Genomic DNA, 27,238 nt, shown 5'->3' on the forward strand with positions numbered 1-27,238 from the left:
GAAAGTGCAGCTCAAGGTTTATCCCGAATATTTCCCCCCCCATTTTGCCATTGGTCATTGACTTTGGGGCTTTTCGATGTGCGTGAGTGGAAAAGTTTGTGGTCCCTACAACAATGTTGCGCAAATTCAGGTACGATTTCGAACTGGGGACAAACTACGAAAAAGTCGAGTGACATCCAAAACGCCATTGCTGTACTTTGACTAATTGTAAAGTTTCATGCTTCAAATAATGATAGTACGGTAAGAGTTGTTTAAATATTTATAGAAACATATACTAACAATGTATAGTACACATGCAATTTATTAGTCAGCTATCTAGTATGTGCTTTATTTCTTTTCAGTCTCTGAATCCTTTTTCCTTTGTCTGACTATATTCTCGACCCACTTATCCCATTGCTTTTTCCACTTCTCCATGGCCTCGGCCTTGGCCTCATCCTTTAGCGAGCTGTACTTAATGGAATTCTTGGCGGTTCGCTTGAGAAACTTCAGATCGGCATTCATGGGTGCAATGCCCAGAAAGGCCATGTAGAAGTCATGGGACAGAGGAGCGGCTCGCCAGAAGCCCGGACTGCCGGAGGCGATCACCATGGGCACATTCTCGGCGATCAGCGTGGCAGCCGGATGACTGCGGTAGTCGGATCCCAGTTGGAGCACCTGGTTGGATACCGGACACACCTCCAGCGCGATGTTCAGGTACTTGGCCAGCCGCATGAGGACCGGGTGCTTGGTGATCGTGTAGCCATGACCGATCCTCTTCGTGCCCAGCACAATGGCGTCCAACAGATTCTGGTCCACATGTGATCCATACCAGTTGGTCTGGCCGGCGTGGAAGTAAAAGTGGATGTGGTCGGGCAGCTTGAGTAGCTCCGCTGCGAAATTGCTCAGCGGATGACCCACGTCCTCCTGACCCACCAAATCGAAGCCAACCACGAAGCTGGGAAACTCTTTCTGAAAATGGTTTTAATTAGAATGCATTTTGTATATTCTGTGCTTCTCTATTTTTCTAAAGCGAAGTCGATTACTAACAATTAGGCTACAAAATGTAAGCAATACAGCATTACACGTAGTTTAAATTCTAATGGGACCAGAATTCATGGATGGCAATTTATACTCACATTCAGTTCTGTGCACTCCTTAATGTATTCTCCCACTAATTCTGGTTGCACATGCCGAATGGGCGCGTATATCAGTTTGGAATCGATGAATCCTGGATGCTCCTTCTTAAATCGCTCCAGTGTGTCCTTGTAGATTTGCACAGTTTCCCGCTTGGGCATCCGGCTACCATCCAGGGAGTAGAGCTGCGGGAGCACAGATCTTACCTCCAAATATTGCACTCCGTCGGCGTAGAATTCCTTTAGCGCATTGTAGTAGTAGTCGCCCCAAACGGGGGCGTACTGTAGTAGACCGTCCAGCAGGCCAAAGATGCCCATCATGTGGCGCCAGGCGTGGGCATTGGTCGTAAAGCTGGCCAAAGGGTACATGCTGAATCGCATTTGTAAATACTTTCTAAGATTCTCCTCGCCGCGCAATTCTCTGAGCTTTTCCATGGGCTGCCACTCGCCATTCTCGAAACTGACGTCCTTGGGCTTATCCTTTGCGAATCGGAACTCCTCCACACGGCAGCCGTTTTGTGTGGTACATACCCACAGGTTATCCCGATAGGTTATCTCGATCACCACCCTCGAACTGCACATGGAGGTGTCGTGCGCCTTGAGGGCCGCACCCTTGGGCATCCGTCGCAGGATCTGGAAGAGCGGCGACTTCTTCACCTTGGTGAGCACCTGGAAGATGTGGTGTCCCGGCGCGAACTTCGATGGATCCATGATGCCCTTCTCGTACTCCCGCTTCTTTTCGCACATGATCAGCTCGTTGGCAGCGCGCTCTGGCAAGGTCAATTGAATGTCGTTGCCGACTCCGGAGTATCGTTCGAAGGAGTTGAAGATCTCGCGCAGGATTCGGTAGTCCTTGGGGGTGCTCTTGCGTAGATTGGTGGTGCCCAGCATCTCGAGCAGCGTCATCTTTTCTGGATTGTGGTGTATCCACTGGGCGGCGGTGGGCGTGGCACGCCTCGCCCATCCAGCGAGGAGCATCCTGTGGCTCAACAGGACCGTCATCTGCGCTTTGCCCCTATTTTTTGACTTTCAAATATAAATTTTTCACATTTTATGGAATTTAGAAATTAAAGTCAGAAAAATCAAATGTTTCAGGTCCTCTTTCAAAACTATTTAATTACTACCTATTATTACGTAGTGAAGTCGGAAACTCTTGTAGCATTGGCCAACGTCAAGTGATGCTTTCAAGCAATTTGCCGAGAGTTTCTTTGAGGGAGCATAGGATTTGCATTCCAGGCATCATCTACTTGTCAATCGGGTCTCAGCCCCAACGATTACAAGATGCCCAAAGGGCAACACACACACACTCGTGCTGGCTAACACACACACACACACACACAGGCACGCAAAGATTTATCTAACGAACTAAATGGAGGCAAGCTCAACTCTGCGCCTCACTTGGTTACAAAATATATACAACATTTTGCTTAAGTGTTTTTTCAGCAGCATTACTTTGCTCGCACTCAGATACTCGCACACACACACACAGACGTATGTATCTGTGGGACACGTCCCTTCAGTTCGGATGGGTGTGTGTGTGTGGGAAGTGCAGTGAGCCCAGAATTTTCCGACCTGCCCTCGGGCCCATGAAACTTTTCAAGTGTTAACGAGTTTTGTTGCACACATGTGTCGATTGCATACGTAGTGCACTTAACTCGCAAACTTGAACGACATTTAAGCATTTTCCCCAATTGTTGTTGTTGCTGTTGTTGTTGTATTTGTCACTTAGCAACAACAACTGCAAAGAGTTGGGAAAACGGAAAGAGTTCGGCAAGTGGCAAACTGATATGCCTGTTGTTGTCTGCCGGAGAGAGAAATTTGATTTTGTGCAAAAACAATTTGCATCTTAATTGTGTGCCACATGCCAAAGTTGGAAAATCTGGAAAAACAGCTAAAAACGGCTGGGAAATGGGGGAAAACTGATAACTGATAAACACTGACTACAGTATTGCTTGCAAATTTATCTTTAATTACTATTGATCACTTTCGTTCGAAAGAGTATGCAAAAATATATTCTGGTTTATTGTTTTGGCATTTATGGAAAATTAGTGACAGGCACAGAATGTGATAAATATATACAAATAAACCTGCAACTTTGTGTACTGAAAATTTAGTTTATATAGACTACGATGTTTTTGTCATTTGAAAATGATTCATATTTCTTTTAAGTTATGTGAAAAATAATGTCTAAATGAAATCGAGTTGAGAAATTGTTCTGTACCACTTGGCACAATGACATCGGTTATTAGCGCAGCATTTTTTAAGTTTTGTCTTCTCATTTTCTAGGGATGTACTCTATTTATTACCCAGACACCCACAGCGCTTTTTTGGCAATTCAAATCGAGCGGCTCTACTTGGCCACAGCCGAAAATATGTTCATTTTCTACATCTGCAGCCCATTTTCAGTTTCCATTGTCTGACACGACCACGCCCACCGCCCAGCGCCCACAGACGCAAAAACACTCATACGCCCCGTAGGAGGGATCGTTGTAACATCTCTTTTTCCATCTTTTCCTTTCTGCGTGTGCGTTTTTCTTCTTTTTCTCTGCAGTTACAAATTATGCTCATATAAATTTTTATAAAACATTTCTGCCGTTGCCATTTTATTTTATGTTTCTTTTTGTTACAACTGCGACTCACACTTACACCCACGACCACACACACACACACACACACACATAGCCGTATTCGAAGGGAAACAGTGCCTGGAAAAAGTAGGCAACGAACGCCTTTTCAGTTCAGTTCCTTTCAGCTCGCCCAGTTTTTCCGTTGGGTGGTGGTCTGTCTGCTGCAAAAATGAAGAGCAATTCACACTTGAAAAGTTCCAACATGCGTTTTTAAGTTGCCCCAAACAACTATTATACGGATCCCTTTCCTTTTGCCACCGGAGTGTGCTTTTTTCGGGGCCAGCTGAACCTCTGAATATTAAGCTAAATGTGTGGGAATATGACGCAGTTCTCGGGACCATAAAAAAGGGTTCGGTGGTCCTCTGGCCTGTTTATTTGCCTAAGCTGACTAATTTAATATGCATAAATGCCGGCACATGTTTCATAAATGGTATCTTAAATCGGCACCCTAGGCGAAAATGGCTTCATTATCCGGGCCAACTTCGAACTAATGGTTCCCAGACCACCGCAACAAAATAATGTATTGCTATTGGTGGTATTAGCAAGAATATGCTATGCATCTTATACATTCTTTATTCGCTTAAATCCGAATTTCATTTGCTTATATAAAACTGTGTGTTGAGTAAACTCAAAAATGAAAAAATACTTTCCAGTTGGCTTGTGAAGATTAAACGAAAGCTTAAGATCTTTGTACATTTTTGAAATGAACTACAATTTAAACTTTAAAGTGCACTTGAAACGAGGAACTACATTCATTTCCAGATCTTCCTAAATGTTTCCCTTAAATATTTGTGGCATAAACACAAGCGTTGAATGTGTGATATGTACATGTGTGATACAACTTCCGGTCTGTGCAGCCGACGACAAATGTACTTCCGCTTGTGCGGCAGTTGCAAAAAACTGTTGCATGCTTTTGTGCGCAGCCAGAGATTTGGCCAACAATGAACTCGAAATGAAATGTCATAATTAAACTGGCAGCCGCCATGGCAAAATGACAAAAAAAAAATAAAAATAAAAAAATGGAGGCAACTCTGGGCAGTCGGAAAATTGTCAAAACCCTGGCGATAAGCCGCAGTCTGACAGTTAGACGCCGGCCAGACAACAGCTGCTTAAACTCTTTGCCACAATCACAATGTGTGCATTACCCATTCCGGCAATCCGCATCCAGCGGCCATCGTTTGGCTCCTGAGACAATAGACCCCCAGGAGATCTCATCCCGACTTAGTTGCCAGCTTGTGGCTGTCATTTTTATCTGTGGCCCATTGTCACTCGCACAATGGCGACAAAATGTGGTGCCTTCATTATCATTTCGAGTCCTACGTACGCCTGGTCCTCAAATTGTGTTCCTTCAAATTGATTTGTCTTCTCGCTCGGCACGTAATCTCCCCTCTTGCTCGCACTCTCTCTGTCAGGCAATTTACATTTTTGTCGCGTTTGAATTGCGTGGCACGTTGTTGCCTATTTGAATTATATCAATAGAATTGCGCCTTCAATAAATGTCAATAAAAATATGTCGCGCAGAAGGCGATTGATGAAAGGCGAAATTTACAGCTCCGCCGCAAAGTAGGCAGCCATTTTACTTATTTTTTCTGCGAAGTGATTGAAGTACGGGGAAAAGTCTGAAGTTTAGCGGTATTATATTCGTATACCGTTCATTTTGTTTGACAGTAAACTTAGACTTCGAACCTGTTAACTAAAATATTTTTTTTTTTGCTTTATTATTGAATAGTGAAAAACAAGAGTTGTAAGTTAAACGTCATCATAGTCTATTTTAATTTTAAGAGCAACAGCAATATTTTTTAGTTCCAGCAAAACTAGAAAGCAAAAGCAAAACAAAAAAAAGGTTATAAAAGCTTATGGCTCGAACAGGTTTTCACATGAGTAAGCCCCGATACCAAAGCTACACAAGCCCATTGAGGAAAACAACAAAGCCAGGAGTATAAATTGATCAAGTGTGTGTGAAAGCAAAGGTAACAAAAATCATAAAGTGCAATGTTAGTGCACTGTAATAGGCAAACCACTTTTACCTTTGGCCAACTTGGAGTTTTGATTTTTTCCGTACGTAAAGGATTTCTACGCTCAATCGAGTTGCAAGGAAATATGAGTTGCTGAAAGCAGTAACCAACTTAAAGCGATCAAAGCTTGCATTTTCATAGTTTCTATGCTGCTGCTTTAGTGTGTCGGGTTAAACGTCTTCATCTCTGACCCCCAAAATCCCCGCTCGGCATTTAACGCTCCGCCCTCATTGCCTGCTTAACGTTTAATGGCGCACTTTGACTACCCGAATGGCAGCGGGGAATCCCGGCGCACAGCATCCGCGTCCATTCACGACAACATGTTTACAACGCTCCACGGCGGAGTAGGAGTAATAAAACGAAATTATAAAATAATATTAACAATCCAGCAGCAACATTTAGACCCGGACACGGAGCCAACAAAGTGTGTAAAGTGTAGCCAGCTGAGTAAAACAAAAAAAAAAGCGAAAAAATATGGCAAAACAAAAATGGTATGGAATGGAATGGCATACCCGTGGCATTTTACATTTATGGTTATGTGGGTGCAGCTACACATGTATGTTGACTATATAGGGTATATATATATATATGTCCAGATTATGGGCTAAGCTGCAACAAATGTGTGGCAAAATGGGTTGGGGCGAGTGCACACTGGTTGCACTAAAAGTGCACGTGTAATTAAGGTCAGCATCGTCGTCCAGCTAATTGGCCGAGCTGTAAACCAAAGGGGCCTTGCAACTTTGTTGGTCATAACTAAATTTGTTTGTTTACCCTGCCTGGGGCTCCATAGTAAGCCCAACCGCCGCTTTTCCTTCCATTCCGGCCTCCCATATCCAAACCGCAAAAAGCTTTTAATCCAGCCAGCTACTGGACATCCAAAGTCGTAAAGCCTTATCATAATCTCCATGACTAGTGGGATCCATAAAGCCCATTCGACCAGCGGCAAAACATGGCACAAGTTGCAAATAATCGGTTATATTCTTTGGTAAAAAAAAAAAAAAATAAATCCACATTATATGTACAAGGATAAGTAAACTAGAAGGATATGGACATTTACTAGATATTTAAAGTGCAATTGCTAAAGGATACAACGCATTCTATTCAGTGCGCTACTCTTCACACTTTTACCACAACTCTACTTGACATATATCTCACTCTACTTTCCTTACATGCGAATATACTCTCTTACGAAAATGGCCACAGAAACATGGTGTCTATTACTCACGAAAAGCCACAAGTTCCCAGAAACAACTTTTATAATAAAATTATTTGCCTGGGCACAGAAATAGACAACTTTTCAGCCATACATTTCATTTGTACGAAATGTCACTCCAGGGCATACTTTGGCCAAAACAACAGGCAAACGAACAGGCACGATGAATGTGTGGCAAATCCTCATTTCCAGGACCTTTCAGGAGCCACCCTTGTCAATGCCCGGGCTCCACAATTAAACACTTGCCGGCAGGCTAAACATTTGCATTTAAATAAAAATGCATTGGATTCTGTTGGCACTTTTCATTAGCCATCGCCCGCCTTGGTCTCCCCCCGGATACCAGGATGCGAGGATGCCAGGATGCTAGGATCCCAGGATCCCTCTGTTTGTCTGTTTGGCTGCCTGGCGCCCAAAGTGACTTTCAATGTAAACGTCAGAGCTTTGTGCTGTTGACATTTGTGCGCCGTCAGACGACATCGTCACAACATCCTCCACGAACGCAGACGACGGCAACAATTTGCGATAAACATCTCAGCGGCATGCAAATCCCTTTTAGGAATTGCACAGGAGAGCACTCCAACTAAAGAGCTGCGAAAAGCGGGTGGGGCGGCTAGTGGGAGAACTAGGACAAGGGGCGTGGCAGTGCAGCAAAAGGAACTCGCTGTTTGCCGAGAATTAACCATCAAGGATGCGTGCAAGTCGCGCTCGAGACGAAGACAAAAATCAGATTGGTAATTTGTGAAATCAATTTAATGTCGGTAGCAACAACATCCAAAAGTAATTTAAGACTGGATTCAAGCTATATTTGAAATGGAAATTTTTGAATTTGTCACCTTTTAAAATGGGTAATCAGGATTGGTAAAAGGCGGCAAGGGCTAAAGGGTCAAACTTTTGTAAATGAACCCATAAACAATGAACAGCAATACACGCTAGCCAATTTTGTGACTTCTTCATCATCCAGGTGGGCTTCTTATACCGCCTTGATTTCCAAGCTCTTTCAGGGACCGAAGTTAGTGTGTCTTATGGCGGAAATATGCATACACGTCGCACATGTTAACCTTCTTCTCGCACTCGCATGGTGGGATGGGGTCGAGCAGTTCCTTTTTGCACTCCGAGAAGCTGGGATACTTGGTGCGACGCTTCTTGCAGCAAGTGGGAATTCGACCAGCGTCGCAGGAGGGCGGTATCCGGCCATCGCGGCAACCTGGCGTGGGGATCTTGCAGCATGGCCACTTCCCGATACGCGGCACTTCAATCAGTATCTCGGGCTTTTTCTTCACGTCATCACAGGGCATGGGATCCCAGCGGCACTCGACATCAGAGACCCTCGGACACTCGAACTTACGCCGCGGTCTATTCGGATAGCATTTCCTGGCCTTGACAGCCGCCTTGGGTATCATATAGCACTCGCACCAGGTGCGTTGATATTTGCGCGCGGCCTTGTCGCTCGGAGTATAGTGGTCCAGATCCAATGGCATCTCTGATTCCGCACATGGGTCGTCTATGCACTCCATCTTGGGTAGCGGTAGCACCGGCGGGTGGCACTTCTTATCGTTGCGACTGGCCGCCTTGTAGCACATTTCGTCTAGCCTCTTGAGTTCTTTCAGATGCTCCAAACGCCTGCGACGCAGATTCATCTTCTTCACCGTGTCGTATGTGCGCTTGATCGTCAGCGATCCCAAGCTGTGCTGCATCAACAGCGTTCGTTGCACTGTCTGCAACACCCCCATTCTAACTGAATTTAACTGGAATTTTGAAAGGAAACCAAAACGGAAACCTGGATTTTTGGGGAGGCTAAGGTGTTATGTGTGTTGACCACTCGAACAACTGTTTACGAATGATTCGAAAGTAATCTGAAATTGGCTAGGACAGTTGAAGTTTTGTCTTAAGGCCTACTTGATTCAAAATTTATGATTAGATCTAAGCATATGTAAATAATTAAAAATAAAATATGTGTCGAGTGCCTCAACTATCAGATACCTGTTACTGGCACTGCCAATAGGAGAAGACTCGATCTAAGTAAAGCACCTCTATTTGATAGTCCCACCTAACGGCGTATACAACAGAGACCAAAACCCCCCCATAGACTAAATGCATTAAATGTAAATATTTTGAAAGATTTATTTAACCAAAAATTTCGTATCTTTTATTACACTGTTAATTTTTATCTGCCTATTGTTGAAGCACCATGAATGGGTCCACAAATCCAAAGTGTGCCTCCTTTAACACGATTCATTGCGCGGCTTCAGAGGCTCACAGGGAAGTCGGCGGTTGAGGAGAGCGTGTCGATAGACAAGGCAAAGCGGCGGCACCTCCAGGCAGCGGCACTCGATGGGTCTGCTGGTGTTCAGCTCCTCGTGCTGGCACTCCGAGAAGCTGGGATACTGGCATGCGCGACGCCGGCATCTTGTGTGTCTTCGCACCAGTTTACAATTGTTAATGGCAGCTGCCGGCGGACACTCGCATAGCTTGATCTTGGGACAGGGGCTGGTTTTGGCCTCTTGTTTGCATGGCATGGGATTGACGGTGAAGCAAGGCGCCTTCTTCGGAGCGGAAACGCACTTTTTGGTTAACACGCGGTAAGTGCGCTCAGGAGCAACCTTGCGGCAGCAGCGTTTCTGCTTCCGGAAGAAGCACTCCACCCAGTACTGGTCGAATTCGCGGTCCAGCGATTTGCTGGGCTTGTAGTACTTGTCATCCAAACGTACGGCCAAATCACAGGGATCGGTGCAATCGGGCTCTGGCTTGTAGGGTATGTCGCAACGACCCCATACACCCAGATACTTGGGATGCAGCTCGGAGAGCTCCTTGTCGGTCTTGCACGGTTTTAGCTGCTTGTAGTATTTTGGAGCACGGACAACGGGCGGTTTGCATTCCGGCTTTTTGGCATTCTCGGACTCAAACTTCTTGCACTCCCGCTTATCTTTTTTGTTCTTCGCGCACTTATCACTGACGCCATCCGTATGAGAATGTCTTCGATCCCGGGGGGGCAAACCTACACCCTTGGGTGGGCTCTGCTCGCACTTCCTGGATTTCTTATTGGCGCACCTATCGTCCGAGTGGGCAAAGCGTCGGTCGACCTGTGACAGAGCCAGAAATTGTGACTTCACTAGTCCCTTCACCTCATTAAGAAGCTGCGGGCGAAGTATTGATGAACTTTTGGCCAGAAACATAACTAAACGGAGGTTTTGGATTGGAACCGGTGCTGTGGCAGGTTGAGAGACACGAAATTTTGGTCTGTACAGGCGAACGCTCTGCTTTGATCTGGCTAACACCAAGGTGCTGAACCAATAGTTGGCAAGAAATCTAGTCCAAGGCCGCCATGATGGGATCTATTTTATTTACATTTCAACAGCTACTTCTCTATGGATTCCAGATTTAAGTGTGTAATTCCTCGAATACTGTCGCGAATTGAGCCTTTTCCGGGCCACGGACCAAATGGGTTTTCCTTGTTTGTTCTGCAGTTAATTGCGAATGGATTCGATGCCAGCGAATTTGCAATGTCCAGCTGCCTTGATTTGCAGGCAAATAACAATAAAGAAAAAATAGGCAACGCAACCTTCACTTTACGAATTTTTGCCCCAGCTTGTTTGCAAGTTAAATGCAAACAGAGTGCAGCCAGCCAAACGACAAAGCCCAACAAAAAAAAAAAAAAATAAAACAGAACGAAAAATATACATACAAAGCTGACCCCCTGCGAAAAAAAAAACAACAGAAGTCCACTAGAATAAGTATACGCCGCGTTGGTCGCCGCTCGCTGCTTGCTGTTCTCGGGGCAGTTTTCGCTTTTACGCCGCTATTTTCATTGGAGTCACTGCCGTCCGAGAGTGGCCATGCATGAGGGCTCCCATAAAATTGGGTCAATTGCTGTTAACAATTTGGCAGCGCAATCTTTTGGCCGTTTCGATTTCAAGGCGCTCAGGGGAAAAAAAATCGAAAAATAGGAAAACACAACGTGGGCCATAAAAAACGAGCACGTACGAGCGAACCTTTTGGAAAAAAACAATTTCCGCATAGAGTTGTTGGCCAGGAAAAATAGCCGCTGCAATCGGTGCTCCCCCGCGGGAGAACAGGAAAAATCCAGGGGGGGGGGAAGGTGTAGATGAAGCTGAAGTGGCTGGTCGAAAAGTTTGCTGGCCTTTACGCTAATTAATTAGTGCACTTTGTTTGTAATTCATTTTGCAAAAGCAGGGCTGGCTTAGTTAAAGTTTCCAGGGGCGAGGTTTGTTTCATAAAGCATGGACCGACTGCCTCCAATTCAAGAGCCCGGGCATCACTTTCCATTTAATCAACTGGGGAAACAGTCGACCCCAATACTTCAGCTCTTGTTGCCTTTGAGTGACTGCCAATGAAGTTACTGCCCCTAAAGCTGAGATGCACTTTAGCCGCTCCACTCCAATCGCTCCGCTCTCCGTGCAAAACTCAGACGACTAAGGAATGATTTCATTTACTTACAATCAATGAAATTGCACTGATGCAATTTTGTTTCGGCCCCAAAATAAACAGGCAAGCGGGTGGAACGGAGCTGGGATCGGGTTGTGGCAATAGGGATTCGCCAGGCAAAAGAAGATGGCGATGGCGAGGCGATGGCTAAAAAGTAACAGTTGCAGTGGGGCAATTGCGGAGGAGGAGCAACTGGGGGTCACCAACAAGCAACTACCAACCAACTCCGTTTGTCACGCTCGCCTGGCAGCCATGACAGCATTTGGTAGCCAGGAGCAGCTAATGTCTGGCGACAGTTCCCGAATCCCACGAATCCCCATGAATTCCCGTTCCTGTTGCTGGGGCTTCTCATCTTGCAGCCAGACACGTAGCCAGCCACTGTGCATTGGGTTCGGGTCGAGACGCAGAGAGATTTGTGAAAGATGTCAGGAACACTCTGCGACAGAGTCGAAAAATGAGCAGGAATCGTAGGCGAAGGTGACTGAGTCTGTTCGCCCAGCAAAGCACTCAACTCGACCAAATCCCTCTGTTTTTCAGCTTCCCCAGCAGCCAATATGAAGATAAGACCGCCGCTGCACAGCCAAGTGGAAGTAGCTTGAGATCCCAATCTCTGTCCAGGCTGGACATCTCGGTTCAAAACTCATCCATCTATTACAATGATACGCGAAACACGCGACCACAAATGGTCAGTGTGGCCGTCGGCACAGTTTCAACGGATATCCTGAATGGGCGCACATCATTCTTGTCCCTTAGTCAGTCTCACGGGAGTGAAGTGGATTTGCCTTCGTTCTACGAAAGCTTTAATCCAACTTTTCTTCCCAAGCTGCCTATCAGAAGATTTCCCCATATGCTTGTGGGGGCATCAAATGAGCCTGAGATTTCGAAAAACCAGCCAGCAATTCCACCATCTAGGCCAATTGAGCCAATATCTGAGGTGCCGTTTGTGGAACCGGCCTTTGAGAAAAAATACTCTAGGACCCGTGGATTTAGCAAGGAATTGTCCACACACAGGGATAATGAGAATGAATATATCGAGAGCACAGATGAGGTGTCTCAGATGTTGAGCTTTACTAGCTATACGGATGAATATGATAGGGCAGAACCACTCATTACCAAAACGCAAAAGTTTTATAAAAAGAGTAAGTTATCATAGCGCTGCCTTCCTTTTTACAAAAATGTTTTTTTTTTTATTTTTATTTTATTGTCATGCAATTGAATTTTGTCTAAGCTATTTTTGGCCATTTGCTTGAAATTGAGGAACCTACCAAATGCATTTCTTGTAGCTAAAACTGTAGCCTTCTTACAGGATCCCCCTTGATTCCCAAATACGATTCCGAGGATTCATATGTGGTCCCTAAGGAAACCGATCAACAGGAATCGGGTCTCTCGTTCAATGTAACTACAGTACAGTTGGCCGATACCGCATCGCCGGAATCTTTCAGCGAATACGACGGAAATCGAACGCGCAAGCAATCGTTCGACATGGAAAGTAAAAATTCGAAGGAGTCCTTTGACTTTAGCCGTGGTGGAAGACGACTTGGCTCCGGTATGGTTTTTGTAAGTGAGTGAATAGCATTCTTGTGGTGGTGAATTGAGAAACGAATGACGACTCTTGTCATCCACAGATCTATATGGTGATACCACCGGACGGCGGATTCGGTTGGGTAATCATGGTGCTGTCCTTCCTCGCCCAGCTGATAATCGATGGTTTAATTTTTACCATTGGGGTCTTATTGCCATCCATTGCCCAGGATCTGGATGTCTCCATATCGTCGGTATCGTTTGTGGCCAGTGTCCAGATTGGTTGCTACTTCACTAGCGGAGCGTTTTCTGCTGTCCTGATAAATCGTTTTGGTTTCCGAAAGGTAGCCATCGCTGGGGTCCTGTGTTCCGCAGTTTCAATACTGGCGTCCAGTTGGAGCGTCAGCTTGACCATGCTGATCTTCTTTTACAGCGTCCTTGGTAGGTTGATTCTAGATTGCTGTACGATATTCGATGAATAATAGTACTAGCCTGCGCAGGTGGTATTACGTTGAGCATGATCTGGGCAAGTTCGCAGCTGATTGTTGGCTACTACTTTGAGCGGTACCGTCCGATGGCCAATGGATTTTCCTGCAGCGGTGGCGGTGCGGGCATAGTACTCTTCACGTTCCTCAACAGCTGGCTGGTGCCAATCATCGGATGGAGGAACATGCTGCGGACGCAGGCGGGGCTGATAATGTTGATCCTGTTGATGGTGGTCGCCTATGTGGAGGTGGCTCCCACCCAGGTGGGCATGTACCATTTACCCGGTTCTTCGGATACCAGTTCGGATGAGTATTACGGCAACTTCTACGTGCATGACTATTTACGTCAATCCGCGATGACTGCTAAAAGCCGGAGTATCCTAAGTACATATGAGCCACGCCCAAAAAAGAAAGGATGCGCCAAGTTCTGCCCCTCCTGTTCGAACTGTTGTTGGAGGCGGCGGAAGAAGTCGCAAAATGCTGATGAGCAGAATCTGCTCATCCGCCCGGCGCCCCTGGAGCGGGAGGATCTCTTCTATACGGGTCCTGCCGAATACGAAAAGCCGCACAGCAAGGAGAACGTCGACGGCAAGGAGTTCCTACTAATGGGATCGGATAAGAACGTAAGTGTTGTATTAAGAATAAATTCGCTTCAACTTAAGAACACCACCAACTTTCACTTAGACCCAGCAAGTGAACTATGGCATCAAGAACATTCGTGTGGATGATGAACCCGATAGGATTTCTAGAGTTCATAGGGAACGAAGATGGTCAAACGAGAATCAGAAAAAGCAAAATTCCTGTAGGAATAGCCGGTTTATGCTCACTGTGCTCAAACTATTCGACTACCGCCTGCTGAAACAGTTTGAGTTCAAGATTCTGGTGGCGTCCGCCTTTCTGTTCCCGATGGGCTTTAATATACCCTTTGTTTACTCGTCTGCACGAACCACGATCCCCGTCGAATATGCCCGTATGATCGGCCCCATTATCGGAATTAGTAATCTTGTGATGAGAAACATCCTTGGCATCCTCGCTTACAAAAGGCGTAGTTGGACCCTCGGACTTTGTGGTTGTGGTCTAATTTTCGGTGGTGTTTCCGTTTTGATTAGCGCCTTCTATGGAGAGAACTTGATTTGGTTCCAGTTTCTGTATGGCTTCTCCTATGCTGTAGCGCCTGGTGCGTACATTTACTTACCTTACTTAAGTTTACAATATTACCCTCTCTCATTTCCATGGAATAGCTGTTTATTCCACACTGAGAGGTTTGATATACGTGAAATACCTGGGACTTTCAAAACTGACCAACGCTTTTGGGATTACCTCATTGGCCATGGGAATGGGCGCCTTTATTGGGACTACAATTGCTGGTAAATTGATAGGCATCACGGGAAACTATTCTGCTGCCTTTTGCTTTGCGGGATTATGTCTCATAGTGTCCGGATTTCTGAAGCTTCTGCTGCCCTTGCTTATTAAATGTCGCAACAGGATGGCCCAATGAGGAATTGGACTATTGGAATTGCAATATTTATTGGTTCTCCTGCTTGGAACTTGGGATTGTCTTACAACTAATAGCTTAGGCATTTTTATGACTTTTTTTTACTGGTCCTCGTTCCAAATTCTGAGTAAATGTTTGTATATCCATGTAATTGTTAATTGACCGATGTCATTAACTATTACTTCCTCCTTATTACAGATTTATTTTCAATATAATTTCAATTCAAGTGAGTTCTTTTTGGGGTTGACTTTTATTGCAATCCATTTTAAGTTATTAGTTAGCTTAGTTTACATCTAATATTAGCTTAGTTGCTGAACAACACACTTTGGCTCCACGCTTATAGGTTCAAGTGTGCTGTGTTTGGTTTTTCATTTGGTTTTGTTTCCATTTTTCCTTGTTTGGGTATGCAAATTTTCACGCTTCTTGTTTACTTTGATTTGCTTTCTAAACTTTGTACGTCTACTGTTCAATGTTTTGTTTTTTTTTTCTTCATTTTTTATATTTTATGATGATTTTTTTACATATTATTTAGAGCTAAAGCAACGAAAAAAAAAATATAAATCAATGTGAACACATAAACATAAGAATGTTTGAATCGACATCCGCAGGACGAATGACTCCAATCCTCTGTGTCCTGTGTCTAAATCTTTCTTGTGTTTTTTAATATTGTCAGTAGTCTTCCCCATCGTCGCCTCTAATTTAATCCATTTTTAATTGAAGTCTCTGCCGTCTGCGTTAAAAACAATGTCATTTGATAATGTAAAGTTAAATTAAAATCTCCTTGCGGGATGAACCACACTCCTAACGGCCTGGCTGGTCTTTCTTGTTCACACAGAAAAAGCAATTCTTACGCCTTAAATTAAAATTATATTTATATCGCCTGTGCCTCCGCCAAGTGGATCGTTCATGTGTCGGAATCGGACCTGAAATCGAATCGGACATATATATATTTTAATTGTATATACTTGTGGGGTGAGTCAAAGAACAAAAAAATATAAAAATATCAATCTATTATGGATTTTTTGTGTTATCTATATAAAAACAAAGGACTTCCCCTTTTCGATTGTGTATATAAATTTGATGTGAAATGCGAAATTGAATTAAATTCCAATTTAATTAATATTAATGAATTGAAATTGTTTGCAGTGTAACACTAATTTGATTGAGTTTTCCGCGGCGCGGCACACTTACCAATTAAAATAGGTCTGCGACCCGTGACAGTTGCGCTCGGTGCCGCACCACTTGGACTGCTGGAGCGCCGGGCACTGTCGTCCGCCCCTCTTGCCGTGCTTTATGACCTTGCGGTAGCGATGCATCTCGCCGACGCCGCAACTTTTGCTGCAGGCCGTCCACTCGGACCAGTGGCTCACGCGGCAATCACGACGACGCTGCGCGGAGCTCCGCCTGCGGGTGGCAGCACCACCGCCCACCGCACCACCGGCCTTGCCACCACCAATCGCGGATGGTGTCGGTTTGGAGGCGTTTGCATCGCTGGCATCTGCGGCACGCCGATAGCTGCTGGCGATGCTCTGCAGGATCGCATGCTTGTCGTTCTTCGGCACCACACTGACCACCTGACCAGGTGCCGGCTGCAGGCTGTTGTTGCTGCCATAGCTGCAAGTGAATAATGTGAAAAGGTCTTGTTAGGTCTTGCACGAAACAATTTGAAATAATAAGACAGCCTGTTTTTAAATTCTGCAAATTATACTTATTATACTATAGTTGGCTCGAGCAAATGAATTGATACCATTAGGCACTTAATCCTAAATTTTGTTTATAATTAACATTATATTTTTGTAATCTCCAAATTGCTTAGCCTCACACAGCAATTTCTTTGAAGGGTTTAGATCTGCTATATATATATTCCACCTTCATGATTTGCTCTACCAGAGTAGCTTAACTTGCTGACGCTAAAAGACTGCCACATTACACATACGACCCGTGTGCCTCCGCCTCTTCCATTTTCAAAGGTGTGCTCGCTGGCTGCTCACGTTTGTTATTTCAGAACATCAACTGTGGAAAATTTCAATTTAAATTTGCCTTTTGCCAGCCAGCCTTCGTGCCGTGTTGCTGGCTGACAGACAGTGAGCCCAAAGAGCCCAAAAAGGCCGGAATGCGAAATCGGAGACCCCTATGCCATGGAACCCAGGAGGGTATTTTTTATGTTTCTTTTTTTTTTTCTTCTGGAGGAGGACCCACGCGCGAACCACAATCCCCCGAAGTTCCCATTTTGCAGACTACGTTTGGCTGTGGCGCTGCCTGGCTTCCTTCCTTCCTGCCTTCCTTCCTGGGCAACTTCCGTGTTTTGTTTCCTGCAGTTTTTCGTTTATTTGCATACACACGCCGCGTGCAAAATCGCGCAAATAATAATAAAAAATCAAAAGGCAGACGAACAGGCACAGAAACTCAACTCTGATGAGCAACGGGACGATTGGAGGGAGGAGCGCAAATAAATTGGCAAAAATATTGAAATACCCAGAGAAGGACGCCAAGCGCCATGGGCCCAACGAAAATAATGAGGAAAATTCTCAAATTGAAATTACATACAGCATTTTCCATACTCAAATTCCCTTTTCCTTTTGCAAACGCCCTGCCTGCCTGGAACATGGAACATGGAAGTTATTAGCGACAATTTGCTTCGATCATGTTCACGGCAATTACCGTTAGATGAGCACATCAAAATGTATTAAGTAAATGTTGTTTGAGGCGCAATTTGCATTTCCTGTGCTCGATAAACTGACTGTGACTCAGCCTTTGGACACATGTGACGAGGAAATTGCTCTCTGGCCCGAAGTGAATTAGTTTTCCCAATCGGAAAGCGACGGTAAATTGATATTAATATTATAATTGGTTTGCTCAAATTGTATACTTAAACTGACAATTGTTTGAAATTTGTCATGCTTTCAATGTGATTATTGAATATTTGCATCGGTCAAATGCAATGGGAAAATCGTGAGGGTAGCAGTTTATTATATGTGTATTTAATTATATAACATACAATTATGGTTTGCATTCATTTTATTAATACTTTCATTGGTTCACACTTCAAAAATTAAAACAACACACTGGACAATGATTTTTGATTGCATTAAAATGTCTTTTAAGCCATTTTGAACTTGAATTGAACATGGACTGTGGACTTTACTATGAGTTAACTATTTTATTTTACTTATTTAAGGCATATATGTACACGTAGTGAATAATTCTATACAGAAGCACAGTTTTTCATTTCCTATTTTTCGTCAGAGAATAGTGCAGCAGAAAACCTCTCCTTGCGGCTGGGCATACACACTGGCCACCGGAGCCTGGCCACCCACCACAACGGTGGGCCGTGGCGGCGGCATCACGACCATGGGCGGTGGTGGTGGTGCTCCGACGATCACAGTTGGTGGCGGTGGTGCAACCACCACGGGTGGCGGAGCAAAGCCGATGCCCACGCCTATGGGCGGCGGACGCGGTGGTCCGCCGATATTGATGCCGACATTCACTCGAGGTGGCGGTGGTCCGTAGGCGATTCCGGGACCCCGTGGAGGTGGTCCTCCGTATCCGCGTCCTGGGGGTGGCATCTCGACCGATGGCTAACTACTGACTGACTGACTGACCAGCACTTTCGGGTCGATTGGGGTTCTTGAGTTTGCCACTTATCTACGCTATTTCCTCGAGTGTCCGCCGGTAATTAACTATCAATTACTGTGATTTTTTTTTTTTGGAGGGTCTTCTGTTTTACCTGATTAGATATGCGATAGGTGGAGCTTACATTCCCAGGCTGATAATAAAAAGACCCAGTTATTGATAAGATTTCTATGATATGATATGGTTTTGTACTGATTCACTTGCCTTGGGGAAAGCCCCTGACCTCTGCTTTAGGAAATGATGCATTTACACTGGCAACATCTACGCTTCGGTGGTTCGGTGGGTTTATCTCGTTTTTGGATCGGTGGTGACTGATTCGTTTCCGGTTTTCCCTGCACCTGCTGCTGTCCATCAGCCAGTGTCGCACTTAGGGAATATCGCTTGCCAAATTTGTCGCTGTTTTGCTCGGATACCTCCCCCACCAAAACAGTTCCGATGGGTGTGACGGGTTGTATGATCTCTTCCGTGACTTCGATAACCTCAGTGACTTGGCCATTGTTTGCGGACTCAACAACCACTTCCCTTTCCACCACTTCTACGAATGGAGGATCGTCGATGACCAGATCAGTTAGAATGAAATTGTTAAGTGGCTTCGCTGGTGGCTTGAAAGTTGAAGATGGAACTGGTTGGTCCACAATCACCTCCGATGGTATCTGATTCGACGGTGGTATTTTGAGTTTCAGTGCTGGGCTTGGTGGCGGTGTTGGAGTTGGAGTTACCTCCACTGATTCCACAACCACCGCCGTTTCGGCTAAGCTGGGTCTGGGAAGGAAACCCACTTCAACGGACCTCTGGGGTGGAGTATTAACTGGTGCAACTTCATTAATCTCCACATAAGACTCGGCTTCACTCAATCTTTCCACTTCCACTATTGGACTATGTGGTGCCGTATTGTAAGGGGTGACTTCTTCCACCTCCACGTAATCATCAGCTACGATTAGGCTCTCTCTGGAAATGAAGGGAAACTGTTCGGGTGGAGGCGATGATGTTGGTGTGACCTCAAGTGATTCCACAACCAGTTCTTGAACCAAACTTGCACGGGGCATATAATCGGTTGTCACTATGGATTGACGTGGAGGATCGGGTACGATTTCTACTTCTTCGACAATTGTTTCAACTACTCCTGCTTGGGGTGCATATCCATTTTGAATTGGCGGTAGCGCAGATTCTTTGATTTCAATATCCTCTACAAATGTTTCTACAAAACCTGATTGAGGAACAATTTGCTGGGGAGGTTGATAAGAAGGAGTAACTTGTTCTACTTCTATATTCTCCACGATAGATTCTACGAACCCTGAACGAGGAGGATAGCTAAGTGGAAGTGGTGGTCGCACTGAAGGTTCAACTTCTTCCGTGACATCTAAACGTTCCACTACCGATTCCACAAATCCAGTTTGTGGTGGAGCCGGAGCTTGTATATCCACTATTTCTGTGACTTCGATGTTTTCCACTATCGATTCTACTAGACCACTCTGAGTGACCACATCACTTGGAACTGCAGGCTGTGGGGGATCTACTTCTTGAGTGACTTCAATGTTTTCTACAATGGATTCCACGAAACCAGATCGAGGTAGATTTTCTATTTGTTCTGATTGTCTTAATGTGAGATCCACCTCCGTAGTTACTTCTATATTTTCTATCAGGGATTCCACATTGCCTGCCTGAGCAGTAAAGTCATTTTCAGTCGGCAGTAGGAATGGGGGATCTTCCGTTTCTATGACTTGTATGTCTTCCACCGCAGACTCGACAAAGCCTGCAGGAACAACACTTTGATCTGATATTTGCAGGACAGGTTGAGAAGGTGTAACTTCTATATTTTCAACAATCGATTCCACACAGACTGGTTCAGAGTCAAAGCCATTAACTGGAAGCAGAAATGGAGAATCATCTACATCTGTCGAGACTTCAATGTTTTCCACAATGGACTCATCAGTAGCGAATCCATTGGGTGGAAGAAGAAAGGGAGAATCGGCATCTATATTTTCCACAATCGATTCCACTTCAACATTTCCGGGAATATAACCACTCTGAACAGGAGCATCATCTTTTACCACTTCAATATCTTCCACAATCGTCTCCACCATGCCTGTCCGAGGATAATAACTCTTTTGAGGTGAAACCAGTGATGACTTAGATGCTGCGGCAACTTCTATGTTCTCCACAATTCTGGCCACAAATCCCGGCTGCGGAATAAACTCCGGCTCTTGTTGAATTTGTGCGGGCACGATGACCTCGACATTCTCGACAATAGTTTCCGTTGGCTTTAGATTTATTCTGGGAATATAACCTGTAGGCGGTAGTGGAGGTTCCACCGATTCCGCCACCACATCTGTTTGCACCACTTCTGCGATGGGTGAAAGTGGGGGCTGCTGAGCCACTGGAAAGAATCCTGTCTGCACTTGAAGTGGCGGTGGTGCATAGGGTGGTGGGTCCAATTGATCAATTATTATTTCCTCCTCCACCACTCTAGTGTGCTTCTGTGTTTCCCTAATAGACTCCTTTGTCTCTGATTGAAAAACAACAGTGGTGAATTCATCGGAAGCTGAAGTAGTGTCCATAGTCTCCACTGCATCGACAACCTCGTTATCCTGTGAGAGATCTAGATCAGTGGAGGGATTGGGTGAGGGCTGGTTCCAAAAGGCCTGGGGTTCCCACACCACATTGAAACCCACTTCTTCAGTGGGGGTGAGGAATGGTGGTGAGGTTTGCGGCAGGGGCGGTGGTGGAGAAGTCCTCTGCTTGTGGTGGTGATGCTTCCTCGATTTCGGTGCGTTCTCCACAAGAATCACTTCCTCTGTTGCCACAACTTCAACATTTTCCTGCCTTTCATGGTGATGATGATGTCTGTGATGGTGATGATGGTGACGATGCTTTGGTGCTACAGATCCATCGATATTCACGATCTCGATTGTCTCCTGGACGGAGCCACTGCTCGTGGCTATTGTTTCTATCGTTTCATTCACACTCCTCTCCTCCACGATTGTCGTTTTCATTTTGTCGATAATTATGCCGTCTCGTCTTCGTTTGGGCCATTAACTGAAACCCCAAATGCTTTGTTCGGCCCATTTATACTCGGTGTTTATGTCATGGGAAATGTATTTTCATGCGTTAAATCCTTGTACAGATAAGATAGTTACTATATCTAAACAATGCGGCAACTATTTGTCTTCGACCCCGCCGTATTCGGTTCAGTCTCTGGAAATTGTTAAGGTTTATGTTTGATCGCAATTTAGACTGCGAATTCCATATGCTCACTGGTCGAATTCTTCTGTTGGCTATGTTCCCGATTTCGATTCTTGCGACGCTGATTGTGGGCTGCACTACCTGCGATTACGGTGAAGGTTGCTGGTGGGATTCCGGACATGTTGCTGGCACTTAACTCTTTGCCCGATTGCCGGCAATTTCTCTACTTTTATAGGCCACCCGCGACATGGCATTCGATAAGATAGTAATTACTTTCAAACTGGTCCGAGTATTCCGCACATTTGGCAGACCCAACTGATATCCGTCGGGGTCTCCGGCCTTTGTTTCCAACCCTGTCAGAGTGCCAGGAAAAGTGGGGCCAGTCGACAACGCCCACTCGCCGGCTCTTGGCACTCGAACACGTCCCGTTGGCTGGTGGGGATTGTCATTAAATATGCAGGTTACCAGTGCCAATGGTGCCAAAATCCACTCCAGCAGCTTTGGCCAAAAGTGGCACGAAAATAGACAGCAAGCGCTGAAGGGGATGCGGATGAGGATGTAGATGTGGATGTGGATGTGGATGAGACTGGAACTGTTAGCAGGGATTAGTTGTAGTTTCTCCCCGACCGGAGTTTTGTGAGATCCAAGGAATTGGGCGGCTTTTTAAAGATGCAGCATTACCCAGGTACGTGCCACTCGGGCGACTCTCCCTCGGCTCTTTCGGTCTTTAGTTCTGGGCCACACCCGACGCCTCCAAAGCGGTGTAATGTGCTTTGAAGTGTGCCAGAAAGCTGTTTTCCTTTGCCTTCCAACCAAAACACCCACCCACCCATTCGCTTGTTTTTCCAACAGCTCGGGGCTTGGCACGTTGCTTTAAATATGTGAATGCATATGTAGACGGAGGAGTGTTGAAAGTAGTTGGTCTTGAGTTAGGGGAAAGCACTCTACGCATATGTTAAATAGGGCCAATTGAAGCGCTCTCTGCACTCCAAAACAGATTACGTATACGAAACGTGCCATTTAAGGCTTACTCTTGGCCTGAAGAAACAGTTAAAGCTGTCGAATGGCAACTGTTTCTACTTTTTAGGTATTATTCTCAGCAGTCTGGCAAAGGCCAAGTGGCGAGGAAACTCGGTGATATCTATTAATTAATCATTTGTTTTTGTCAATCGATACTTATAAGATAACCAATTTTTAATGGGCTCTAAAAAATGACTCGTTTTTCGTTATTTTGAAGGCTTATCATTCGACCTAGAGACTGGAGAGCCTTGAACTGTTAAGCTAAAAATGCTTATATATAAACCATATTAATATCTATAAAACTATATTCAATTTATTTTAATAAAAATATTTTAATTTTAATAAAAAAGTTTAAAAATTTTAAATTGTCAATTAAAAATTGTAAAGCTAACTTAAAAATCCCTTTGATTCAGAATTGTTTGCTAACCCAAAATGTTGCATAATGCGAATCGCAATTTCAAAAAGTTTTCAACTCTAACATGAGCTTATTTGGTCGACTTTTATTAGTATTAGTTTGTGGAGTATTTGCGCTATTAAAAGTTTATCTTTGCTAAATTACATTTCTACAATATGCTCTTCATTTCCCTTTGATTTTTTTTTCTCAGGGTTTTTAGCATAGCTTATGGCACATTTGTAGCACTTACATGGGATTCATTTTGGCCAACAGCTGGGACCGAATGCGCTGCCTCTCGTCGTCGTTCTGCTGCAACTGCTGCTGCTCCGTTTGTCGTTCCCGTTCGATGCTGGCGGACAACTCGTTGTTCATCTCCACGTGATTGTGCTCCGCGTCCAGGTGGGTCTGGGTCTGGACCGTCTCGTACTTGCGATCGTCCTCGGCAATGTTAAACACCTCGCTCAGCTCGTACTCCTTCAGCTGCAAATAGGATGCCCAAAGGGACGGAATGTTAGTCCCCCGGCTTCAGACACATGTGCAGCATATTAATTTACGGGGATTATGTGCCCGGCATCAGCAACTCCGTGTACAGGATGCGGAATGCCGAGCAACCAAGGACCGGGAGTACAGGTGCTCTTAACGCGCTGCTAATTTCAATTTGTGGCAAATATTGACACAGCCAAAGGGAGGGGGGGGGGTTTGATGTTGCAGCAGAGGTATGAAATGGCCACGAACCTCTATGGAATCTAAGGGTATTAAACGCCAGTCTAGATTTGCCTGAGATTTGCTCTTTCTTTAACAACGAGTCTTATTGAGCATTGAACAAAGAACAAGCACAAAAGAGCCAACCAAAACCAAGGCGACTTTAAGTGATTCTTCTCATATAATCATATAATCAACCCAGCGACCAAAGTGTACCTCGCACCAATATTCCCCACAACCCACTGACACTTCCAGGGTATGAAAAACTTTGTTTGGTGCGCTGTCGCGCATTTTAATTTATTTGTTTGGGCCGCTGTCATTTTCTATATACAATACGCATTGTTATTGTAGACCCCTCCGCTTTTTGCTGGCTTATCTTGGTCTACCTTTTGGTACCTACATTCTACATTCTGCAAATGCGTCGACAGCGGCGCCAGAAGCCACAATGAAAAAATACAAAAAAAGAAATCTAAGGCACTACAAAAAAAAAAAAAAACAAACGAAAAAATCCAGGAAAAATTCAGGAAAAAAATCAAAACAATGGCGGAGAGACGCGTGTTGCTTTAGTGGCATTAAAATACACAATAATCCAGCACACACAAAAAAAGATAGAACGCTGGTAGGGGAAGGGGGTGGTGGGGCTGGAAAAACTGTGAAATTCCTTGTGGATTACCCAGACGGCGAGTGAAAACCCTCAGCATTCCCGGCTGCCGAGATTACGTGCCTTTTGCCATTCACTAAATGACACACAAATATTCCAGCAATTCGGTCTCGGGCCTCAGAATTTAAGAATTTAATGCCCAACTACCCCTTAGCTGTTGGGCAATGCAAAGGAAGCAAATCAACACATAATTACACTAGGACCTTGGACATGTGCTGGCCATAAAATAACGCATATAAGTAAATAACTTTCCATTCTGTTGGCCATAAACAAAAGTCGGCAGCCTTGGGCGTTTTGGATACTAATAAAATGACAGACCTTTCGTTTAACCAATGCGAACTTTCTTTGCCCTGGGTATGCAGTTTAATGGAAAACATAAAGATCTGTTTAGCACTCAAGGCGGAATTCTTAGATGATAAATACAATAAACTAAGGCCCAATTCCGTTTTATAATAAATTCGAATATTTCCTTAGATTTTCCAAACAATAAAATCAATTGTAAGCAAAATTGGACATAATTAATGTGACTAGCAGCTAAATCGGTTAATAATGTTTTGCTGTTTGAATTCCTGTAACAACATATAATGCCAAACGCCACCATACAGCTAATGTACCCTACTAAAAACGCCCCCCAAAAGAGTAGAGGCTTCAACACGCCCACTCCGAGAAAAGCCTAGAAAATAAAACTAAAATTAGTAGTGTCAAAAAGGCGTTACAATAATACGAGCTGCATGGCGAGCAGCAGCAACAAATAAAGAATAATGACCGCACGTACAGTGGGCAGCCACGCCCACTCGCCCATGCCCACGTAGCAATTGCCCCTTCTATATATACCTATATCTATACATAAAGTGCCCCTGTGAAATAAACTATGCAAACGTAGTCGAAACATCTGGCAATGGACTGGGGAGCAAATGGGGGAGCAATGGACGTGGAGCCCGAGGCATAAATTTTATGTGCGCTTCCTTGGGCCACACATAAAAGCAATTTTGATGAGCGACCCAAGGCATTGTAGCCGTAAGTGCGCCACTTTCTGGATGTCTTGGATGTCCAGCAATATAATTACAATGCTCCAATAGCCACCCGTCCTGCTCTGGCTATTCTGGCTATTGCCATTTCGCTCTGTTGGGGCGTTTTTACTGCCGTTGAGGGTTCTTTGTTGCAGCGCCGTTTGGCTGAGGTCCTTTGGCGTTTGTCCTTTGTGTCTGGCGGGCCTAATGGATTGGCATTTATTAAGGAGTGCAGAATAATGTTTATTGCAGCGCTTGAAAACAATGGCACAAACGGCTGTGCCGCCTCCATAAGGATAATGCAGGACATGTTTCGGCGTGGTAAGTGAAATGGTTCTCTCAAGGGTTCTGCTTTGCAATATGCGAATTCAATCAGCATCGGATATTTTCCCCTGTGTTTAGAATAATTGAATCAAGTTTATTTTCAATTATATAATGTGCAGTCATAAATGTTTTTTAAGCAAATCGTTTGAGATACTCATAATTTGCATATATATTTAAAACGAGTTTTAATATAACTAATTTTCATCATAAAATTCAGCTAATAGCGCTTTAAGTTTGCAAATAATTAGCATATCTACAAATTACAATTCAATAGCTTCCTTTTGATGCACATTGAAATCAACTACAAAATATTATTAAAATGGTAATAAATTTCAAAATGCGATTATTTCAATAACCTTATTTCCTGGCGCCATCATTTTAAATTCAATAACCTTTTCCAAAATATTTACCAATTTTAAAGAATTTGGAATGATTTCCATAACTGTCATATTTAAGCCCATGAATTATAATTCGACACCCATTTAAGCTAATTGCGCATATTCAATGGCCCACAAATGTGTGCTATAAAAAGCTATAAAATTAATTTCTATGCCCGTGACTGTTGTCAAACTGCTTTAATTTGTTTACATTTCCTCTTAGCACATTTCTGCATGCCCGTGTTATTTTGGCCCAAATAATTATAAGGTAATTATCATTATTTCCCGTATTTTTTTTTCCGTTGGCCATTTCGTATTTCGTGCGTTCCTTTTTTTTCCACGATCCAAGCTGTGAACTCAACTGATTTATAAAGCGCATTAACACGCAGCCAAGGGAATACGCCCTTTACACGCACACCATCTCACACACACAGATATACCAACATACACACACACACAGGCAGAGAGACACGCACAGCCATTACACATGTTTGCATGGCGAGAAAAGTGGTTGCTTTGTTTATGTGTGTGCGTTTGTGCGAATGTGGTAGACGCTGTTGACGCCATTGTAATGCTAATGGCTCATTAGCACTTTGATTTTTTCGCACTGGTTTTCTCTTTTTTTTTTTTTTTTGGTTTTTTGGAAAAAGTCATTATGGTTGCCCGAGTGGTGTGAATTGTTGGGAAAAAAGGCATTTCGACTGCTAATTTGCTGTTAATTAACTTGTTTAACCTTTTCCATTTGCAGCGGGAATCCGAGGATCCGTTTGGCGTCCACTCACCTTGATAAACTGGAACGTGGCGATGGGCGGCAATCGTTTGCTCTTCGGATAATAAAAGCTACCCGCAGGATGTCCAGGATAACGCGAGGTGATCCGATAGATGACGCCCTGAGGTTCTGTTGGCCAGTTGGGCGCCGTGAAGGTGAAGCCATTATCCGTGCCCGCATCCAAAGGATCCAGCTCAACGGTCACCGTATCGATCCAGGAGCCACCCACGCAGAGCTAAAAGATGTGGGCATTC

The 27,238-nt window shown here is 44.5% G+C and overlaps 7 protein-coding genes across 13 annotated transcripts in view, besides 1 other annotated feature; 1 reads left to right on the forward strand and 6 right to left on the reverse strand.

Moving 5' to 3' along the window:
* Positions 1-246: 246 nt before the first annotated feature.
* Positions 247-2,204, reverse strand: Adgf-E (Adenosine deaminase-related growth factor E). Its single transcript, NM_137133.2, has 2 exons — positions 1,116-2,204; positions 247-948 (listed from the first exon to the last, which is right to left on the reverse strand). Exons 1-2 carry the CDS (start codon positions 2,112-2,114, stop codon positions 328-330), a joined length of 1,620 nt encoding a protein of 539 aa, NP_610977.1. The 5' UTR covers positions 2,115-2,204; the 3' UTR covers positions 247-327.
* Positions 2,205-7,694: 5,490 nt separating this feature from the next.
* Positions 7,695-8,805, reverse strand: CG12861 (uncharacterized protein). The gene has a single exon (NM_137134.3). The coding sequence runs from the start codon at positions 8,695-8,697 to the stop codon at positions 7,978-7,980; it is 720 nt and encodes a 239-aa protein (NP_610978.2). The 5' UTR covers positions 8,698-8,805; the 3' UTR covers positions 7,695-7,977.
* A 117-nt stretch (positions 8,806-8,922) lies between these two features.
* Positions 8,923-8,955: a mobile genetic element.
* Positions 8,956-9,089: 134 nt separating this feature from the next.
* CG12860 (uncharacterized protein) lies at positions 9,090-10,266 on the reverse strand. The gene has a single exon (NM_137135.3). The coding sequence runs from the start codon at positions 10,138-10,140 to the stop codon at positions 9,190-9,192; it is 951 nt and encodes a 316-aa protein (NP_610979.1). The 5' UTR covers positions 10,141-10,266; the 3' UTR covers positions 9,090-9,189.
* A 1,573-nt stretch (positions 10,267-11,839) lies between these two features.
* Positions 11,840-15,124, forward strand: Targ (Tarag). 4 transcript variants are annotated; one of them, NM_001299497.1, is made up of 7 exons: positions 11,840-11,887; positions 11,948-12,549; positions 12,717-12,971; positions 13,036-13,372; positions 13,432-14,039; positions 14,101-14,593; positions 14,658-15,124. In NM_001299497.1, the coding sequence occupies exons 1-4, from the start codon at positions 11,865-11,867 to the stop codon at positions 13,227-13,229; spliced, it is 1,074 nt and encodes a 357-aa protein (NP_001286426.1). In that variant the 5' UTR covers positions 11,840-11,864; the 3' UTR covers positions 13,230-13,372; positions 13,432-14,039; positions 14,101-14,593; positions 14,658-15,124. The 4 variants fall into 4 exon arrangements, with proteins under 4 accessions (NP_001286426.1, NP_001286425.1, NP_610980.2 ...); NM_001299496.1 differs by having other exon boundaries at positions 12,717-12,967; positions 13,423-14,039; NM_137136.2 differs by having other exon boundaries at positions 12,717-12,967.
* mspo (M-spondin) overlaps positions 14,845-27,238 on the reverse strand; it is a 42,227-nt gene continuing 29,833 nt past the window's right edge. Inside the window, exons 3-6 of one of the 2 annotated variants that reach the window (NM_001299498.1) lie at positions 26,998-27,219; positions 23,392-23,621; positions 16,103-16,525; positions 14,845-15,834 (exon numbers count right to left, since the gene is read on the reverse strand). In NM_001299498.1, coding sequence (NP_001286427.1) covers positions 15,816-15,834; positions 16,103-16,525; positions 23,392-23,621; positions 26,998-27,219 — 894 coding nt within the window. In that variant the 3' untranslated portion in view covers positions 14,845-15,815. The remainder of the gene's footprint in view (positions 15,835-16,102; positions 16,526-23,391; positions 23,622-26,997; positions 27,220-27,238) is intronic. The other variant, NM_166063.2, reaches the window with a different exon arrangement.
* Positions 17,914-21,585, reverse strand: CG30479 (uncharacterized protein). 2 transcript variants are annotated; one of them, NM_001274046.1, is made up of 2 exons: positions 18,749-21,585; positions 18,055-18,677 (listed from the first exon to the last, which is right to left on the reverse strand). In NM_001274046.1, exon 2 carries the CDS (start codon positions 18,475-18,477, stop codon positions 18,154-18,156), a length of 324 nt encoding a protein of 107 aa, NP_001260975.1. In that variant the 5' UTR covers positions 18,478-18,677; positions 18,749-21,585; the 3' UTR covers positions 18,055-18,153. The 2 variants fall into 2 exon arrangements, with proteins under 2 accessions (NP_610981.1, NP_001260975.1); NM_137137.3 differs by lacking the exon at positions 18,749-21,585 and having other exon boundaries at positions 17,914-18,511.
* CG30480 (uncharacterized protein) lies at positions 18,055-21,585 on the reverse strand. 2 transcript variants are annotated; one of them, NM_001274047.1, is made up of 2 exons: positions 18,749-21,585; positions 18,055-18,677 (listed from the first exon to the last, which is right to left on the reverse strand). In NM_001274047.1, the coding sequence occupies exon 1, from the start codon at positions 21,535-21,537 to the stop codon at positions 18,775-18,777; it is 2,763 nt and encodes a 920-aa protein (NP_001260976.1). In that variant the 5' UTR covers positions 21,538-21,585; the 3' UTR covers positions 18,055-18,677; positions 18,749-18,774. The 2 variants fall into 2 exon arrangements, with proteins under 2 accessions (NP_001260976.1, NP_725409.1); NM_166064.2 differs by having other exon boundaries at positions 18,620-21,585.

The sequence above is a fragment of the Drosophila melanogaster genome, chromosome 2R, assembly GCF_000001215.4.
Source record: "Drosophila melanogaster chromosome 2R".
Taxonomy (NCBI): domain Eukaryota; kingdom Metazoa; phylum Arthropoda; class Insecta; order Diptera; family Drosophilidae; genus Drosophila; species Drosophila melanogaster.

Coding starts and splice junctions, on each gene's coding strand:
- CG12861 (NM_137134.3), bottom strand. CDS start 8,697: ATGGGGGTGTTGCAGACAGTGCAACGAACGCTGTTGATGCAGCACAGC.
- Targ (NM_001299496.1), top strand. CDS start 11,865: ATGAGCAGGAATCGTAGGCGAAG. Junction 12,550..12,716: donor GCAAAAGTTTTATAAAAAGA/GTAAGTTATCAT, acceptor GCCTTCTTACAG/GATCCCCCTTGATTCCCAAA. Junction 14,040..14,100: donor TAATGGGATCGGATAAGAAC/GTAAGTGTTGTA, acceptor ACTTTCACTTAG/ACCCAGCAAGTGAACTATGG.
- Adgf-E (NM_137133.2), bottom strand. CDS start 2,114: ATGACGGTCCTGTTGAGCCACAGGATGCTCCTCGCTGGATGGGCGAGG. Junction 949..1,115: donor AGGAGTGCACAGAACTGAAT/GTGAGTATAAAT, acceptor AACCATTTTCAG/AAAGAGTTTCCCAGCTTCGT.
- CG12860 (NM_137135.3), bottom strand. CDS start 10,140: ATGTTTCTGGCCAAAAGTTCATCAATACTTCGCCCGCAGCTTCTTAAT.